The sequence below is a fragment of the Alosa sapidissima genome, chromosome 17 (assembly GCF_018492685.1).
Source record: "Alosa sapidissima isolate fAloSap1 chromosome 17, fAloSap1.pri, whole genome shotgun sequence".
Taxonomy (NCBI): domain Eukaryota; kingdom Metazoa; phylum Chordata; class Actinopteri; order Clupeiformes; family Clupeidae; genus Alosa; species Alosa sapidissima.
This window is the reverse complement of record NC_055973.1, coordinates 8,303,112-8,320,815: the sequence shown is the minus strand read 5'-3', so window position 1 is coordinate 8,320,815 and position 17,704 is coordinate 8,303,112. Positions and strand designations below refer to the sequence as shown.

General features: G+C 43.0%; 1 protein-coding gene across 4 annotated transcripts in view; it reads left to right on the top strand.

The window, feature by feature from the left end:
* ctnnd2a (catenin (cadherin-associated protein), delta 2a) overlaps positions 1 to 17,704 on the top strand; it is a 295,331-nt gene that overhangs the window by 17,996 nt on the left and 259,631 nt on the right. For 2 of the 4 annotated variants that reach the window (XM_042068872.1, XM_042068871.1), the window contains one exon: positions 9,545 to 9,678. The exons of 1 other annotated variant lie outside the window; for it this stretch is intronic. In XM_042068872.1, the coding sequence (XP_041924806.1) occupies positions 9,550 to 9,678 (129 nt within the window). In that variant the 5' untranslated portion in view covers positions 9,545 to 9,549. Of the gene's footprint in view, positions 1 to 9,544; positions 9,679 to 17,704 lie in introns of those variants that run through there. One more of the 4 variants, XM_042068873.1, reaches the window with a different exon arrangement.

Here is a 17,704-nt window from a genome sequence, read left to right as displayed (position 1 = left end):
AGTTCGCATGAAGGCAACATGATGTGTGTGTATGACATGATGGCAACGTGTAGACTTACTGTGCTCTACCCATAAGTTTTCAATGCAAATTGTGTAAATCCCACATGTGTAGTATTATTACAATGTGTTGCGTGGTAATTGCACTGTAGACAGTACATTTTCACAAACAAACCTCATCCACAAGGGGGCACCAGCTTGCCTCTTTCACCTGCTAGCTACCAACTAGCTATTTAAAGCCATGAAGCAGCATTAATAGGGGGATTGGTTTGGCCAAAGATTGTGTATGGCGGAGCAAGATAGTTCATGTCTATGGGCGCGAAATGGGGATCGAGTCCTGTCTGCAAAGAGGCGTGTCGTTGACGTATTGATGAGCGTACGTAGCAACCGGCCAACAGCGCACACCTGATATAAGGTGACCATTAGTTCATACATTCTGACTTCCACGTTATTGCACACACTTAGGTTAGGGACTGATCTAGGCAACACAAATTCCCTAAACTTGTTGTGAGCTTGTTGCCGGGCCTATGACTTCCTAACAGTATTGTTTAGATAGATAGATCTTCATCCCTTTTTTATTATGGTCTGTAATACTGTAGTGTTTTTTTTTTTTAAACAATATACTTGTTAAAATGCCCTGTGCTTGACTGCGCGGGTGAAACTGTGGTAACTGTGTGAACTGTTGTCTACTCCTGATGCAGCTGTCAGCCAGCCTCTGCTTGCCATGTGCCTGCAGGAAGCAGTGAACAGCACAGGTGGGCGTACTGTCCAACAGCGATGAAGTGGTGTGACACACAAAGTAGAGCTAGGCAAAATGGACAAACATTTTTATACGATAGCCTAACGTTATGTTCAGTTGTAATTCAAACCACAAGCTCAAAACCACAAACTTTTTTGTTGACTGATCAAAACGGTATACAAAGACAGGGTTTTCTTCAAAGTTTGAAATGAAAAATTATATAAACCAAATAGCCTATGATAAATAAAGGATAGGCCTACATGTAGCTACAGTATCTCTGAATACTTTTCAACAACAACCTGATTAAAATAGACCCCAGTAGACCATGTTGATTCCTGGAAATATTGAAACACCTAAATTAAGTTAGAGTATTGGAGACTGAGCTAAACTCTACTATTACAAGTCGATGTCAATTAATAGAATCTTATATTTAAAATCATATTATGTATTGCTGTAACATTGTTTTGCAGAAGGTAACTGGACGGCATAAATAGACTAGTACATTGATTAATATCATGGAATCTTTACATTAGGCTACAGTAGTATATATTATACAATCATAGGCATACAATTGGAGTAGCGGTAATGTCACCGACTGACAATCGGTTGACCCAGCTTCGATTCCCGCCACTGCGAATCTGTGTCGCTCAGGATAAAAGCATATGCTAAATATCAGTGAACTTTAACTTGACTTTTAGCCTATCTGTTCTTGGAAAAAATGATGGCCGTTATTTAGCTTATATTTTGTTGCATTATCAGGAGAAAGCCTGTAATGAATAAGTAATACCGTGGAAAAGATGCAATTAAATAACCCTGATTACTCAATCACTTGAAGTAACCAAAGACAAACTTCTAAGCACTTCCGAATAGGCTTATTACTCTGTTATAACATCCTGCAAGTCGTGCAGCAGTAGCTCTGAAGTTGTCTAAGATCAAGTAGGTTAGCTAAACCTGTTGCTGTTACAACACAGAACTTCAGTGCCAACATCAATGCACAGAACCTACGGAAGCTTGTGACTTGAGTGCACATCAGACCTTCTTAACTGGACAACTGTGGCTGCTCTCGGTGACATGGGATGGCTATTCTTATCAAAAAGTATGTAGGTGCATGGTTCACAGACATATTTGAAATATAGCTGGTTAGGTAAATATGCACTGTAAACAGAAGCTCTAGGCCTGCTACCTGATGTGTGTTTGGGATTACATTAAGCAGTGTGATGTTTCTACCCAATACTCACTTTATTGACAATAGACCAAAGTAGTTTTAAAGTGTATTGATAGAAGTCAAAACCGTTTACATCTCTTCACATTGTGGACACGTAGAACTGCTGTTGCTGGCATAGAGTCGAGGGGGAGAGTGGGGGTGGGATTGTGGGGAAAGGATGAGACAGGAGAGAGATGACCAAACATTGGCACGGCCTCAGGGAAAACACATAAAGCGTTCAACTATATTGGTATAGTTCTATATTAGCATTATCTAATTCTATAATAAACTAGATGTACCGCAGAGCGGTACAAAATATGACTGCCGCCCAGTCCAGCACATTTTTTCCGCAAAAATAAGTCACGTTGGTCAAATTGTGTTAATTTCAAAGTCAAAGTCAAGTCAAGTCAAGTCTGCTTTATTGTCAATTTCTTCACATGTCAAGACATACAAAGAGATTATACGTTTTAAATTACGTTTCCCACTATCCCACGGTGGAGACAAGACATATTTTACCAATTAGGTCCACAGCCAAACATAACATTCAAGTAAACAATATAAAAAGTAAAAATAAGAAGGCACATACAATGAAGAAAATAAGAGCAGCAAAATTTGAGTTGAAAATGTGCAATTGTGCATACAGTAGACAGTCAATATAATAGTGCAAAAGTCAGGCCAATAGATGGCTGAGGTAGTTATGTTTGACCTAAGTATGCAAGTGGCATAGTGGTGCAAGTTATGTAAGAGCAGCAGAAGTGTGTTCAGAAGTGTTTTCAGGACAGCAGGACAAGAACAACAACAAGTTGCAAAGTGTGCAAGTGTACAAGTGGAGTAGTGCAAGTGGAGTAGTGCAAGGCAGCCATTGTGGGTCCAAAGTCCAGGATGTTATGTAGCTGAGGGTGGAGGGGGTAGAGGGGGGAGAGAGTTCAGCATCCTAACATCCTAGTGTATGAAGCTGTTGGTGAGTCTGGTGGTGCGGGAGCGCAGGCTTCTGTACCTCTTCCCAGAGGGCAGTTGATCAAACAAATTGTGAGCGGGGTGACTTGCATCACTCACAATTGTGGTCGCCTTGCGGGTGAGGTGGGAGGTGTAAATGTCCTTCAGGGAGGGGAGTGAAGCACCAATAATCCTTCCAGCTGTGTTCACTATGCGCTGCAGGGCTTTCCTGTTGTATTCAGTGCAGCTTCCGCCCCACACAGCGATACAGCTGGAGAGGATGCTCTCAATGGTGCCTCGGTAGAATGTGGTCATGATGGCTGGTGGAGCACTTGCTCGCCTGAGTTTCCGCAGGAAGTACAGGCGGCGCTGAGCTTTCTACGCCAGTGATGCAGTGTTGGTGGTCCAGGAGAGGTCTTCACTGATGTGCACCCCCAGGAATTTGGTGCTTCTCACTCTCTCCACCACAGCACCGTCGATGGTCAGTGGCAGGTGTTGGGTGTGACCTCTCAGGAAGTCAACAACAATCTCCTTGGTCTTGCTGACGTTCAGCAGGAGGTTGTTGTCCCTGCACCACGTGGTCAGAAGGTCGACCTCCAACCTGTATTGAGTCTCGTCGCCCTTGGTGATGAGACCCACCAGAGTTGTGTCGTCAGCAAATTTCACTATGTGTTGCTGTAGGTTGCAGTGCAGTCATGCGTCAGCAGGGTGAAGAGCAGCGGACTGAGCACGCAGCCTTGAGGGGCCCCCGTGCTCAGTGTGATGCTGCTTGAGATATTATTGCCACCACGTACTACTTGAGGCCTCTGACAGAGGCCTCAAGATGGCGGCACCATCTTGACATTTCCTACTTTGTTTCTTTTTTGTGTGTTTGTAATTGAGTGTGTGCAGAGTGTGTGGTTGTTTTTGTGTATATGTGTGCTTCTGTGTGTGTTTATTGAGTGTGTGTGCCTGCATGTAAGTTAGTTTTTGTGTGTGTGTGTGTGTGTGTGTGTGTGTTTGTGTGTGTGTGTGTGTGTTTCTGTATGTAGGTGTGTTTGCGTATGTAGGTGTGTTCATATGTGTGGGTGCATGTGTGTGTATTTGTGTTTATGTGTTTGTGTGCGTGTCGTGTGTGTGTATGTATGTGTGTGTGTGCATGTGTAGTGTGCTATTCAACTATTTTACCAATAACCTAGCCCATCTGTCACAATAATGCATACAGAACTGGTTCCTTCCTTCAAAATACTGTAGGGGACTAGTGAATCACCATCATTTAACAATGTTAACAAACATCAAATGTAAAGTACAGTGCAACCGGAAAGTATTCAGACCCTTTCAAGTTTTCCACATTTTGTTATATTTCAGACTCATCTTGAAATGGATTCAATTTGTTTTTTTTCTCATCAATCTACACACAATACTCCAACACTCCACAAAAAATCAGGTGTTTGGAGTGTTTTGTAAATTTATAAAAAATAAAAGTCTGAAATATTCCATTTACATAAGTACATTCAGACCCTTTGTTATGACACTTGCAATTGAGATCTGGTGCATCCTACTTCTATCAATGGTCCTTGAGATGCTTCTACAACTTGATTAGAGTCCACCTGTGCCTAAATTAATTTATTGGCCATTATTAGGACAGGCAGACATCTCTTTATATACAGTCTTACAGTTGATGGTGTATGTCAGCCTCTCTGGGGCACTCAGTGTGGGTTGCGCCTCACTTGAAAAGCCCGTAGAGAAGACTACAGTCTTTCCTTGAGTTCTCCAGGAGCTCCATCTTCCTGCACCCTTCTTTCAGCAGTGTCCACGTTAGCAGTTTTAACGTTAGCTGAGTGGTTCCTCTTGGTCAACCTGGGGTTTAGCCCAGACGACAGTTGTTTCTTCAGGTTTCTCTCTTTCTCCAACTTGATCTTGGCCATGGCGGAGTTACGACAGATCCTATAATTCTTGGTCGTCTGTCATGCTCTCCTTGGTCTGAGCCGGTCCCCGGTGGTGTTGAAGATGGCTCTCATGGCTTCTATGAAGCAGCCACATTCTCCTCTCAACTCTCCTCTCACCTCCATCTTCAAATAAGCTAAATTTGGCCTAAAGATGTTAGACTCACTAATTAAAATAGACTCACTAATTAATTAGACTCACTAATTAGTCCTTTTGTAGTAATAGATGAGAAAACACTGGATTAACAATATCAGACAATTATGAAAACAGATGATTGATGAATAAGTACAGAATCACCAGCAGAAAGCTCTCTCTCAATGTTATCTCTGCTGCAGCCAGATCAAACAGTGTTCTACCAAAGATCCTTTAGAACACTGAAGGATCTTTGGTAGAACACTGTTTATTATCGGAAAATAAGTCCCGACAGGGCGAACGGGACCCTGATGCGCCACTTTTGAATGAAGTTCCAATGCAAGAAGTGTACTAGATTACTTGCGGAGTGATATGAAAGACGTGAATAATATGGACGTTATACTTAACACCGGTCTGTTATCAAGAAATAGCAGACCACCGAACATTGGGAAGGCCCATTCAAGTGAATGGAGCATTCTGCAGCATTGTGAAGAGCCGTCTAATAATCTGAGTGAACAGTTTTTTTTTTACAGTGTCTAGTGGTGTTTTAAGGATAGTGTTCCAGTCAGTATGATTTCCTACAAATAAGCAATTTTCTTCTTTTCAACTGAAAGCAGTATTTGAAATAAGCCAAATCTCGGATGTGTGGATATCCGAGTCAGCTGCTCTCAGGGTCTGCACAAGCCCATCACACTCTCCCAGAATCCCATCGTCTGGGTTTTTTTTCTGGATCGAAGAATTTCTCTTTCTCTCTCCCTTTCTCTCTCCCTCTTTGACAGAGAGAATACGAGATTGGGGTTCAGATCAGTCTTCTTGGTTCCGTGTGATAACGAGGCATCCTCATCATCCAGGCCTCCGTTTTTAATAAGCTGTCTTTGCCTCTGAGTTCCCATCAGTTCACATCTCTTTACAAGTGAGAGCTTGTGCATGTGTTCTCTCTTCCAGAGGCGCTGGACGCCAGGGTCCTGGGAGGACAGTGCTGGCACCTTTGAAGAGGCTTAGCCATGACGGTGGCCAGAGATGCCCTCATTTTTTGAGCATGGGTACAAAATGTTTTGTTGGCACACGGATGCGTCAGACATCTCATCAACCAAATTGGTGTTTTGCTCTCTCTGCCCTCTGCTCTGCCCACTCAAATTGCACAGTGGTGGTGGCTGTGTCTGGGAACACACAGGGATATTGCCTGAGCCATGCAGTGAAAAAACAGGACACATTATGAAGTTGGAAAAATCAGATTAATGTCTCCAAACCACCACAGTGGACAGGGCCTCTGTCACTTGAAAGTAGAATATATTTCCCTCATGATTTCTTAATTAATGTGTTCTTTGTCACAGCCTATTGGAGATCAATTTGTCAAACTGATGTGTCCATGTTTATTGACCTTTTCTGATAATTATAACACAATCAGATCCCCCATGTTTTGATGGCTATCACTTATTAAACAAACACGCTGGCATTTAGTCGTTTGTCCATAGCGAGCCAATGGAGGGTTTCTGTTGTCTTCACATCAACAAAGCCAGGTCATACAGGCAAACAGTGATAAATATTCCCAGAGAACAAGGACACTTTGAAGCACGCTATATGTTTTGTGTTACATAGATAATTAGCTGTGTGTGTGATAAACAATGCTTTGCATTTTAATGAGATTTCAAGGGATTCTTGTTTGCATGGAGGCATGTTAAAATGTTTTGCGCTAAGGCTGGTCAGTCCGTCCATTAATGTGAATTGGCTGTTAAAGAGGCCCTATGCAACAATTTTAGCAAAAATTACCTTAATTATGCAGGTTGAGAGTCGGTATGATGGTTCTACAACACTTTTTTTGCTTCGTCTCCCCCTAATGCTTCTCCGCGGAAAAAACGAATATGCAACTTTTTGGTCACGGTCCGAACACATCCGGATGTAACTCGGCGGAAATACTCGAAAATGTAGTCAGATTGTAGTTTCTAAGAAGACTGCAAAACGGACTCCGACTTGGCTTTGTTGCTGTTGAAATTGTAAGTAGCCTACCCTTGGGTGAACTTCGTTTTTGTAATGTGATTTGATAGTCTCTTGAACAATGTGTTTGCTCGACTGTTTCATTGTGAGCCCTATGTGTTTAGCTTGGTTTATTGATGGCTAGCTCGCTAGCTAGTGGGGGTTTAGCGTAGCAGTCACTTGCTACCGAAGCTGCAGGGGGAGCTATGTCGTGAAAAATGCGAGCCCAAATCAGGCGAAAACCCAGAAACAGCGAAGGAATAACCAGACCTGCATAGGGCATATATTCTTTAATATACAATATGTTGTGGCTGTTGTGTGTTTTTCTCCTCTTCCCCTTTTTGTAGTGCTGCACACTTAGTGACTAGGGTGTCAGTCATGTTGTCCTGTATTGTTGTTGGAGGATGCACACTCTGATGGGTTCTCTTGACTTCAATCGGTAGCTTCCAAGGACAACACTGGTGGTTGACTCACCCTTTGTGTGGAGAGAGCCCACTGGGATGCGGCTCTTTTCTCACCAAAAACAACGACAGAGTGCAGAGGCCTTGTGATTGACATATTGACTCCTTCAGGGGAGAAAAGTATTCATTCGTCTTGTATAGCTGAGAGATTGAGTGACATATTTTGTCATTCACAACAATTATCAGCTTGTTTTTTTTGTACCACATGATTGTGTTACCGACCTTCTGTGAATACAGAGGACACAAAGTGAAGTGTCATCAGCTGTTGCGGGTTTATGCGCTCACATAAAAGTCAAGTTTAGATTTTTGTGGGCTGAGGGAGGAGAGAGATTGTTCACGGCCGGTTTAACGTGAAATCAGCCGTGGTCATTTTAACACCATATGCAGCATTTCAGAGACACGTCAACCCCAGGTTAACTCTCCCCTCAGGTGTCCAACTCCAGACAGATTGGTGCTGTTGCTGATTTAGATGTCAGATCACCTGAATAGGAGAACATGAAGGCTTATGCCCGTTATTGGAGCAAGTGATGCTATTAGGAGGCTGTAAGGAGTGCTGTCAGGCATCTCATAACTATCTAGTTTTAATCAGCAAAAAATATTTATGGCAGAATTTTACTCATTCATCCATTTATCCTTCCATCCACCCATCTATCCATCCATTCATCCATTCATTCATTCATTCATTCATTCATTCATTCATTCATTCATTATCTCTTTCGTCATGATCGGCTGATTTATACGTTCAGTCTTTTGCATTTGGAGCAGCTTCTCCTGTGGTTTGTTGGCACCCAGCCAGCCTCTTGTGATGACGTGGATGCCGAGGGCTTGTGGTATCCATCCCATAATGAAATGACTGGAGTGTGCTCAGTGAGCTGTTCCCATGCCGGCAGTTCACGTCGCAAGCGAAGGCCATCGGACAAGGGTCTGACAGCGAAGATGAGTCTGTCAGCTAGATGACCCCTCGATCTCAGCTCTGTGCCTGATTCTGCAATTTGTCATGTCGCCGGTCACCAACCGAACACAATTATGATTTCCTGTCTGTCCGTGGATGCTGGGGCAGGGTTGAGATTACCTTAGCCAGGATAAAGCCCTTAGTTCCCTTAAGCCCACAATGCCTCATTCTGAGCTGACCCGGAAGTGGACACAGCAAACAAGTCCTTTCTATCTGTTTGCTTTTTTCCGGCAACAGTAAACAACCAGTTACTTTTTCATGGCTTTTGTAACTGGGCCTGCTAACCTGAGAAAGCATGATTGAGCCACAGTAGATAAACAAGCTGAGAATGAGCGTCTAAGCAGACATTATTGGGTTTGGGGTTGGACATATCTCTGTGGCTCCAAAACTCACGGCAGGTACTGCTTATTAATGGGGCCTGTAAGGGGTTGTGATTTGCCAACACAGCCAATGAGCGTGACGGAGTAGCCTAAGACTTCCTCTCTGGCGCCATTTGTCATTATCTGTGTAACTTGCCCCAGTCAGGAGAAAAGAAATGGCCTGGTTATTACTTGGAGTTTGTTTGTAATCAATACAGATAGTCCGAAGGCAGTATTTGTCTTGATTTCCCCTCAGGTTAATTTTTCGCTCATATACGCGCATACGGAGAGAAGAGAGGGTCTGAGAGTATAGCGGCAGAATTGCTACAGTGTAAAATTCTTCTCTAGCATTTTATATCTTGCGGGGGGATTTTATATTTGGTGAGATTGTTGCGACCACAGACCAACTTAATGACATGAAACAAGAAGAATGGAGGACAACAGGGATGTTCACTCTCTGTGCCAAGTTGCCCACTGCTATCAGCATTCTAGTCCCCTAATTTACATCATAGGTCCACTTATGGAATAATGTCATAGCCAGTAGGTCATTATTTGTAAGGATTGTTCTGAATGATTTGAATAATGGTTAGGGGTTGTGCCATGTACTAACCTTAAACAAGTAAAAGCTGTCAGCCTGTTTTATTGTGGTTGTTGTTCTTGCTGTGGTTGTGTTGTTTCTGTGGTTGTGGTTGTGGTGTGACTGTTGTGCTTGTGGTTGGTGTTGTTACTGTTGATGTTGGCTTTAGGAGTAATGCCTGTCAGCTCGTAGTTGTCACAGTTGTTCGTTGTTTTTGTTATTTTTGTAATAGTTATTGTAATAGTTGTTGTTGTGACAGCATTTGCCCTGGTTTACTGTGGTTGCAGGAGTAATGCCAGTTCCCGAGCAGCCATCCGACGCTGAAAAGTCCGCCCCACCGAACCCCGTTCTGTCCGCCTCCAACGGCGACGGCTCTGAGAAAGAGACCACCTCCGCCATCTTGGCCTCAGTCAAAGAGCAGGTACATTAAGGCCTTATCTTCCTGTCACACTCTCCTTTATCAAGTCGACGAAAAAGACACGGGCGGAGTGCCACACAGGAAAGAAATCTACCTTTGTTTTTTGCACACAGAGCAAGGGAGATGCTGTAGAGCTTGGTGTAGTGCTGTGTGTCGTTGTGTCATTGTGTGGTGTGAGGTGGCTTGCAGGTCACTGAGGGTATCTGGACACATTTGTCATTTTAATACGAGTGTCAGGCTGCTATAGCAGCGGAGGACAAGATTAAAGGCAATAGGAGTTCATGAGGACAGTCCTGTGTGCATGCAATGACCAATCCTGGACGATTTCAAAGAGCTTATAATGTATACCCATTTGTCACCATGTCCCATTGTATGACTAGAACTTACGGGATATGATATTAATCATATCTTGAACCATGTCTTTCCCAATGATTTTGTATTTAGTATGCTGATAATGTTAAAATGTGATATTCTCATTAATATCCACATCTGGTCATACTTGTACAGCAGATTGCTAGCTCTCCCCAGTTCTTATTGGGCATACATAGCTTTTCATGTAGCTTTCCTGTGACCTTCTGCAGGTCTCTTTGATGAAATATGGCAATATGCCTGCAAGTAAATGTGAAGTGTTACTTGAACTTTTGTACAGCTACATTTCAGAAAAGTGTGTGCAGTTGTTTTTAGGAAAAAATAAAATAGACAACATACTGTTGGTGAATTAAGTGAAGTAGCAGCCCAAGCTGCTGGATGAAACATTAAAGTAATAGGCCAAGAATACATAATGCAATTATAATAGTATTTAGGTTATGTTTTTAAGTAGTCGGATTATGTTTTTGCACAGGCCTTGTCAAAGAGCTCAGTAAAATAAGTGCAGTAAATAACATGGCTTAGGACCTACAGCCCCCAGTTCAGGGCTGATTGAGACATAAAAAGAAGGGCTGATGAAAGGAGCAGTCTTGCTGAATTTGGGATATTCAAATTAATGTCTTAAGGGAGGTGAAGCGAAGACAAACGGTGCACTTCATGGCTTGGTATGTCAGTGCCCTAGTTGTGTCCAGAATAGAGCCTGGTGAAATTTCGGATGGCCCAGATTATTGAGGGGAGGGTCTCACCAAGGACATAGGCTAATGATAAGAGCTCGGCCTCGAAAGCAAGACCTGTACGCCTCACAAAGTGAGAAGAAATGATATTCAGTCTCAGTTAACTTTGATGGCCCTGCAATTATAATCTACAATCTAGATACTCTGAGAATGGTCAAATTGAGCTCTCCATTGACTGAGTACAAACTGACTTTTGATAGTGATGTTAGGGATAGGGACTCAAATCACTCAAGGCTAAATTGAATATTAGTTGAATATTAGGACTCCTAATATATTATTGACTGCCCATTATGGACCATCCAAATAAAGTTGTACCAATTACTCATAGAACTGAACTGTGCTGGAATGTGAATTAAGAAGGGGCAGCTATGGAACTATGAAGCCATGAAGATTGAGATTTATCCATTTCTGAGTGGCTCTGTTTGGCTGGACCTTAATCACATCATGTAGCACACAAAACCACTCTGGCTCCACGGTGCCTGGAAATAGAGATTACATGATCAATGGATACGAAGCCTTATGTCAGCACCTTTTAGAGATGCATTTCACATCTTCTGTGTCTCCAATTTCTCACACAGATTTAGTTTTTTTCAAAGCTGAGTCCCAATGGTTCGCTTACCCCCTCTCTCTCTCTCTCTCTCTCTCTCTCTCTCTCTCTCTCTCTCTCTCTCTCTCTCTCTCTGTCTGTCTCTCTCTCGGTGCTCTTTTATAAATATATTAGGGAGTTTTAAAATGTCGGCAGGCACTGGCTTTAATAACCAAGGCATTAAAAAACGCAGACAGCTGATCCAGCACTGCTGTGGAGAGTGCTGCGCTGTGCTAGCCCGGCCCTGGCTCCCTCTCTGGGTGTGATTAATACGACTGCATTCCAGAGCTGCAGAATGCCCCAGCAACACAACAGAAAGGCCTGGAGGGGCGTTTCTAGACTTTCAGGACAACCTAGGCTTAGCCCGGCTGGACCGGATGTAAATGTAAAGATTAGCTGAGGATTTTTTTATATATATATACAGTACCCAAATTATTTATTATTGAATTAGGTACATACACGTTTAAGTGTGAGGTTGCAGGTAATGTATCATTAAGCAAATGTTCTGCACCTCCGTCTGTTGATCTCCCTTCTCTCTCCATCACCTGACTGCTCTTTTGTTGTTTGATCTATGCCAGAGATCTACCAAAAAGACAGTAAAATGTTTGATGTTAAAATGGGATTGCAGAGAGAGAGAGAGAGAGAGAGAGAGAGAGAGAGAGAGAGAGAGAGAGAGAGAGAGAGAGAGAGAGAGAGAGAGAGAGAGAGAAAACAGCTACCCTCTATAAAATCATGGAATCAGATCAGTGTGTGGCAAACCAACAAAAACATACTACTACATTGCAGGATACAAAGAACTTTTGAGATTGCAATGTTCAGCTCTAATTACAAATGCTTTGCTTATGCATAGGGCATTTGCATACATTTCAGTGGACATTTAAACACATTCCCATGGAACATGTTCATTCCCATGAAACTTGTTTTTTTAATGCTGTTTTATGTTTATGTCATCAGCTTTGTAATCACTTTGATGGTTAAATGGCTCATTACAGGGTGAATGAAAGCTGTCTCAGCCCCCTCTAGATATTTAATGGTTTATAGTTTGTCTGTTAAAACATCTCCCTTACAAAAAAAAATCCTACATTGCAGGCCTACTGTGTATCAAAACTGCAATTTTTGCTATAGTATTAGAGAGTGTAACATCCTCGTCTGCTCCTCAGAACATCAGTACAAATGTTCAACAATATAGTCCATTCAGCTGGGAGATTTAAAAATGATAGTAGGCTATGCAGTGTCTAGTAGACAGTATAGTATAAGTATAGTATAGTAAATGTCAAGCAGCACATTTTTACCATCTCAACATGAAGTCCTACCATTATTTCAGTAGCCATATATGAACATCTCTCTGATATCCATTAATAAAGCACTGACAGTATGGGGGTGCCTACAGTATCTGCCAGCTACAATCTGTGCTAATCAATGGTTCTTAATGCTATGATAATGAGCAATCAGGGACTTCTAATTGGATCATTGTCCAAGACATGGAGTCTCTGAAGGCCTTATTACTTGTTGGCAAATGGATCAGATGAGGGATGAACAGGTGGCTGCAGTCGTGGCCTTTAAATACACTCTTCAGATTAGTTTTTACAGAAACCACTATTCAATAGTAGGCGTAGAAGATTTACAGTACTTAATAATACTGGCATGCACGATCAACCTTTGTGCGCTCTTGTGAGTCTTTCAAGTACACATCCTGTGCGGTTACATAAATTGGCTGGGATATTCTTAAGGGTAATATCCTTTCTGTTAAGGGAGGTGAGTGCACTCTTACATAGCCCTGATGGAGACAAATATTGCAGTTATCCTTGGTGTGCACATGAATGGCCACCATTCAAAATGGCCTGCTGAAATGGCCCAGCGTGCTCTGGTCACCTTGGGCGTAGCGGAGGAACGCACTGATGTTTTTGTGTGTTGGGTCACACATGCATTTGTCCGTCCCCAAGGTCAGCTTTGAGCCGTGAGCGAGTGAGATGCCACAGAGAGAGACATAGAGAGAGAGAGAGAGAGAGAGAGAGAGAGAGAGAGAGAGAGAAAAGATGAAGTTGGCCTTTAAATGAAATTTCCATTCCTTTGGAGTTCACTTCTGCCTCACCTCCCCAGGTCAACAAATACAGACTTGAACCAAGCGCTCAACGTTCAACAGCGAGAACTTGGAGTCCGCTCTCACTGTGACGGTGTGAGAGAGGACTGCGGAGGCTTTTACACAGCCGAGCGGCTCAGACGCTGTGGCACCATCATTGAGACATGTGGATGCTGCGCTGGAGAATCTCTTTAGGCAAGGGGGGTGGAGGGCTGATGATGTCTAAAGTGCTGCCCTGCCTTCGCCTCATCTCAGTCTGCCTCCAGAGAGAAAGAGAGAGGGTGGAGGAGAGAGATGGAGAGAAAGACTGTAAAAACAGAGAGATAGAGTGTGTGTGAGAGATGGGGAGAGACAGAAGGAGGAAGAGGGAGAGAGAGGTTGGTTCCCCTGTGTCCACTGATAGGTTTGCCATTGTATTGGCTAGGGGAGGACAATCATCATTAGCGGACCACTAGCATCATCATAAACATCATCACCACTGGTACCCCCCACATCATCATCACTATCATCATCATCATCATCATCGTCAGCTCTATCAAAATGGTAATGTATACAGCCCCTGGGTTACCCATTCTCTCTAGACCATCGCAAGGAAATAACATCACCTCTCACAGATGCAGGAAGCCACTCTTTTCTACTACTTACTTCATGCTCTTGGTTTTTTTTTTGGAGGGGGATGTCGGTGTTCAGGTTGTAAAATGTAGGTGATGACAATGGAGGACTCCATTGCAGGATTGCCGTAGAAACTGTGTGTAGCTCATAGAGAGGATATACTGTCAGCATGTTTGTCAGCAAGAGAGAGATGGAAGGCAGGGGCATCAATACATATTGATGATATGGAAATGGCTATCCCGCACGGCGTTGTCTTTGAAGCCGACTCTCTGGGATGGATTCTGAGGGCATCTGTGCCACATCTTACAGTGTAGGGAACACGACTTTCCCTTTTTCTCCACCCCAACAATGAGAAATGAAGTCATTTTGCCCTGCTTACCCTCAGCCAGGAGAGGAGGGGTGGGGTGGGGTGGGGGCGGTGTATGTGTGTGTGTGTTTACCATATCACACCCCGATGCAAATGTGATCGTGCTGGAGAGACATCCTTACAAACGGGCAGTGATCGGATTCCAGTCTGGCTTTGATCTTGACGTGATTTCTGTAATCCTTGCAGGGCTTTCTTCAGGAATCGGCTGTTCTGACGTGCTTTGATTCCAGCTTTCATGTACTGTACCACTATCTGTCTTTGGCTGTGGCATTCTCTTGAAACAGTGACTATTTAACTATGAAGCTCTATTAACTTACATCTCTACCCAATTTATGTCAGTTTGTTAGCAAATCTTGAGAATTATATATATAATACTTTTTGAAGAGTTGTACAACCAAGTAAGAGACAGAACTCCATAAACTCTATGAACTATGGATTTTATTTCTGTCAGAAAAAGTTTTTTGCCCTCTACTTTTCTCTGGCAATCAATCCATGGAGAGTGGACTGGTTTGTCATTTTGGCTGTATTTATGTATGTATACATACTGTATGTTGTTTGCCAAAGGGGCCCCTATAGGTCTTTATGGGCAACTTGGCCAGCAGACTCTCTGCATCTCTGTCAGTGCTGATGCTAGATTGGCAGACAGTCAAACTCAGGACGGTTACCACGGGGCTTGCAGCATACTGGCATAAGGTGCCAGGATGAGTGAGTTAAGCCACCCTGCTTTCATTCATTCATTCATTCATTCATTCATTCATTCACTCACTCACTCACTCACTCACCCACTCACTTACTTTCTCACTCACTCACTCACTCACTCACTTACTTTCTCACTCACTCACTCACTCACTCACTCACTCACTCACTTTCTCACTCACTCACTAAACTCACTCACTCACTCACTCACTCATCAGATGCCTACATCTAAAAAGTGACTAACAGATTAACAGTAGATGCAAGGTTTTTGGTCTGTTTTGTGACTGTATTAGCACCTTGACAATCATACTGTTGTTAGCACTTTGCTCTTCCAGTCACACTGCAGTGTTCATAACCCACTGTTCTCCTTAGCGTCACACTTGCATGGCATTATATGCCTACATCAGCACAACTCCCAGGACAATACTTCAAGGCTACAACTTGGAATCGGGTAAGAAAAAGAGCAAGAAGAACCTGGAGGAGAGTAGTGTTGTCTTATGAATATCCAGTCTGCTCTCCTCTCAGGCTCCCACTGGGTGTTTCACAGTATGACAGTGGTGGGATGGATTAGACAGGACCGCTGTGTGGGGAACAAGGGCTAGCCCCCGCTGCTGTGATGGCTACTTTGTTTTGTTTCCGCCTGGCACCCCCTCTCTGCCCTTCTTTTGGCAGACACCCCGAGCAGTGCGAACCGCGATAAATCATCTTTATGTCTCGCGGGGTGGCGCGCTCTCCGGCTCAAGCCCCTTAAATACAACGGGCAAAACCTGCACTAAGCAGAATGTGTGGCACGCTTGACATGCATTTTGTGCTGATTGTTTGGTTTTGCAAGTGTTTATGGACTATTTAGCTGAAGTTTCACAGTAATGAGGTCCTTGTTGACTGTTAGTGTGATGATGTCAGCCTTTTAAAAACTCATGAACGCTGGCCCCACACATCTGCTGCACATAACTATAGGGGGTTGGATATTTTGATAGTTAGCGAGATGGTGAGATTTATACAATTGAGATCTCATGCTTAAATTAAGCCCCACTACAGCTAACTAGACACCCCGTGCCCAGAAGCCACTTGAATAATAAAGTCACACAGTGCAACACACACACACACACACACACACACACACACACACACACACACACACACACTCTCACACACACACACACACAAACACACAAACACATGTGCATCACCTACTGACATCGGTACAGGTTGGTAAAAGTTTCAATTAGCTTTTTCTCACTCCTCTATTAAGCCTTCATGTCCCTCAGCCTGACTTAACAGCAGTCTGTGACATTCAGTAAACACAGCCATGATCTCATGCTGTGTGTGCATCATTCAGCTCAGTGGAAACATACAATGTGTGTGTTTAAAGCAGGTTGGAATATGGGTGTTGGGTGGTGCAGGATGATCATGTCTCCCTAATTACTCTTGATAGCACATCTGTAGAGATGGGACGATAAGGCAGTCTGTGCTGGTGAACTGTAGTGAGTGAGTGTTGTTGCGATGTTGAAAGTGTATTCTGAGTCATCATGTTTGACACATTGGCTTGACTTGCTTGAGCGATAACCACTTGATTCCGTAGGCTTTTATGTGCCAGCAGAGAGTGACTAAACACATTTCCCTGCTTTCAAGCAAATGACTTCATTTGCATTTGGAAATATGTTTTCATTTGCAGTTGCCAGCTCTGTGAATCACTGTTGAGAACCCATAACCCCAGATGGTTTTAAACTCATGAATGTGTGTGGCACGGATCTGGCTCTGTGCTTGCCCTGAGCTTCACCATAATCAGCTGCCAAGGAAGGGGAAGCCCTAATGACTCCTAAAAGAGTAGTTGTTGTTGATGGCTATACACATTGTATCTGTATTACCTGAATATAGATGTAGTATACGGTTTGTGTATATATATATATATATATTATATATATATTAAACATACATTATATATCATGTAATCTAATTAGGTATGTAACGGTATGAAAATGTAACCTTACGGTTATAGTGACCAAAATTATCACGGTTTCCTGTATTATCGCGGTACTTTTAAAAGTGTGTTCAATATGTTCAGAAAGCACTAATAAGCCTACACAAGCTAAAATAGTTTCAAATGGTGTGACAGCATTTACTATATTACAAAATATAGGCAAAACCTTATCAAAAGTGCATCATTTAACCAGGGAAGCTGGAACTCATTTTCACGTGGGCTTACAGAGGGGGTGCTGAGGGAGGGAGGGTAAAAAGATTCCTTTATTCTGGTGCAGGCCTACATCCTCACTGCACAAACAAACCTGGCTGAGTTGAGCATTCTTAATTCATAGCATAATGTTACCGTGGCATTGTGTGTTGTCCAATTAACTTTTTCCTTGGTCATGTTTAATTGGCTTTGTGCCACAGTTAAATCCATCAATTAGACAACAGAATCAGTAGGGTACCAGTTTTGTTTCATTGTACCAGGCCTACTCTATGTGAAAAGCAGGCTCGGATGAAGCTGGGAAGGATTAAACACACAGTTTCCACACCGTGGTAATCAACCTTGATAATCATGATATTTGAAATGAAAACGGTAAGTGTTATCGTCAACATTTTTATCG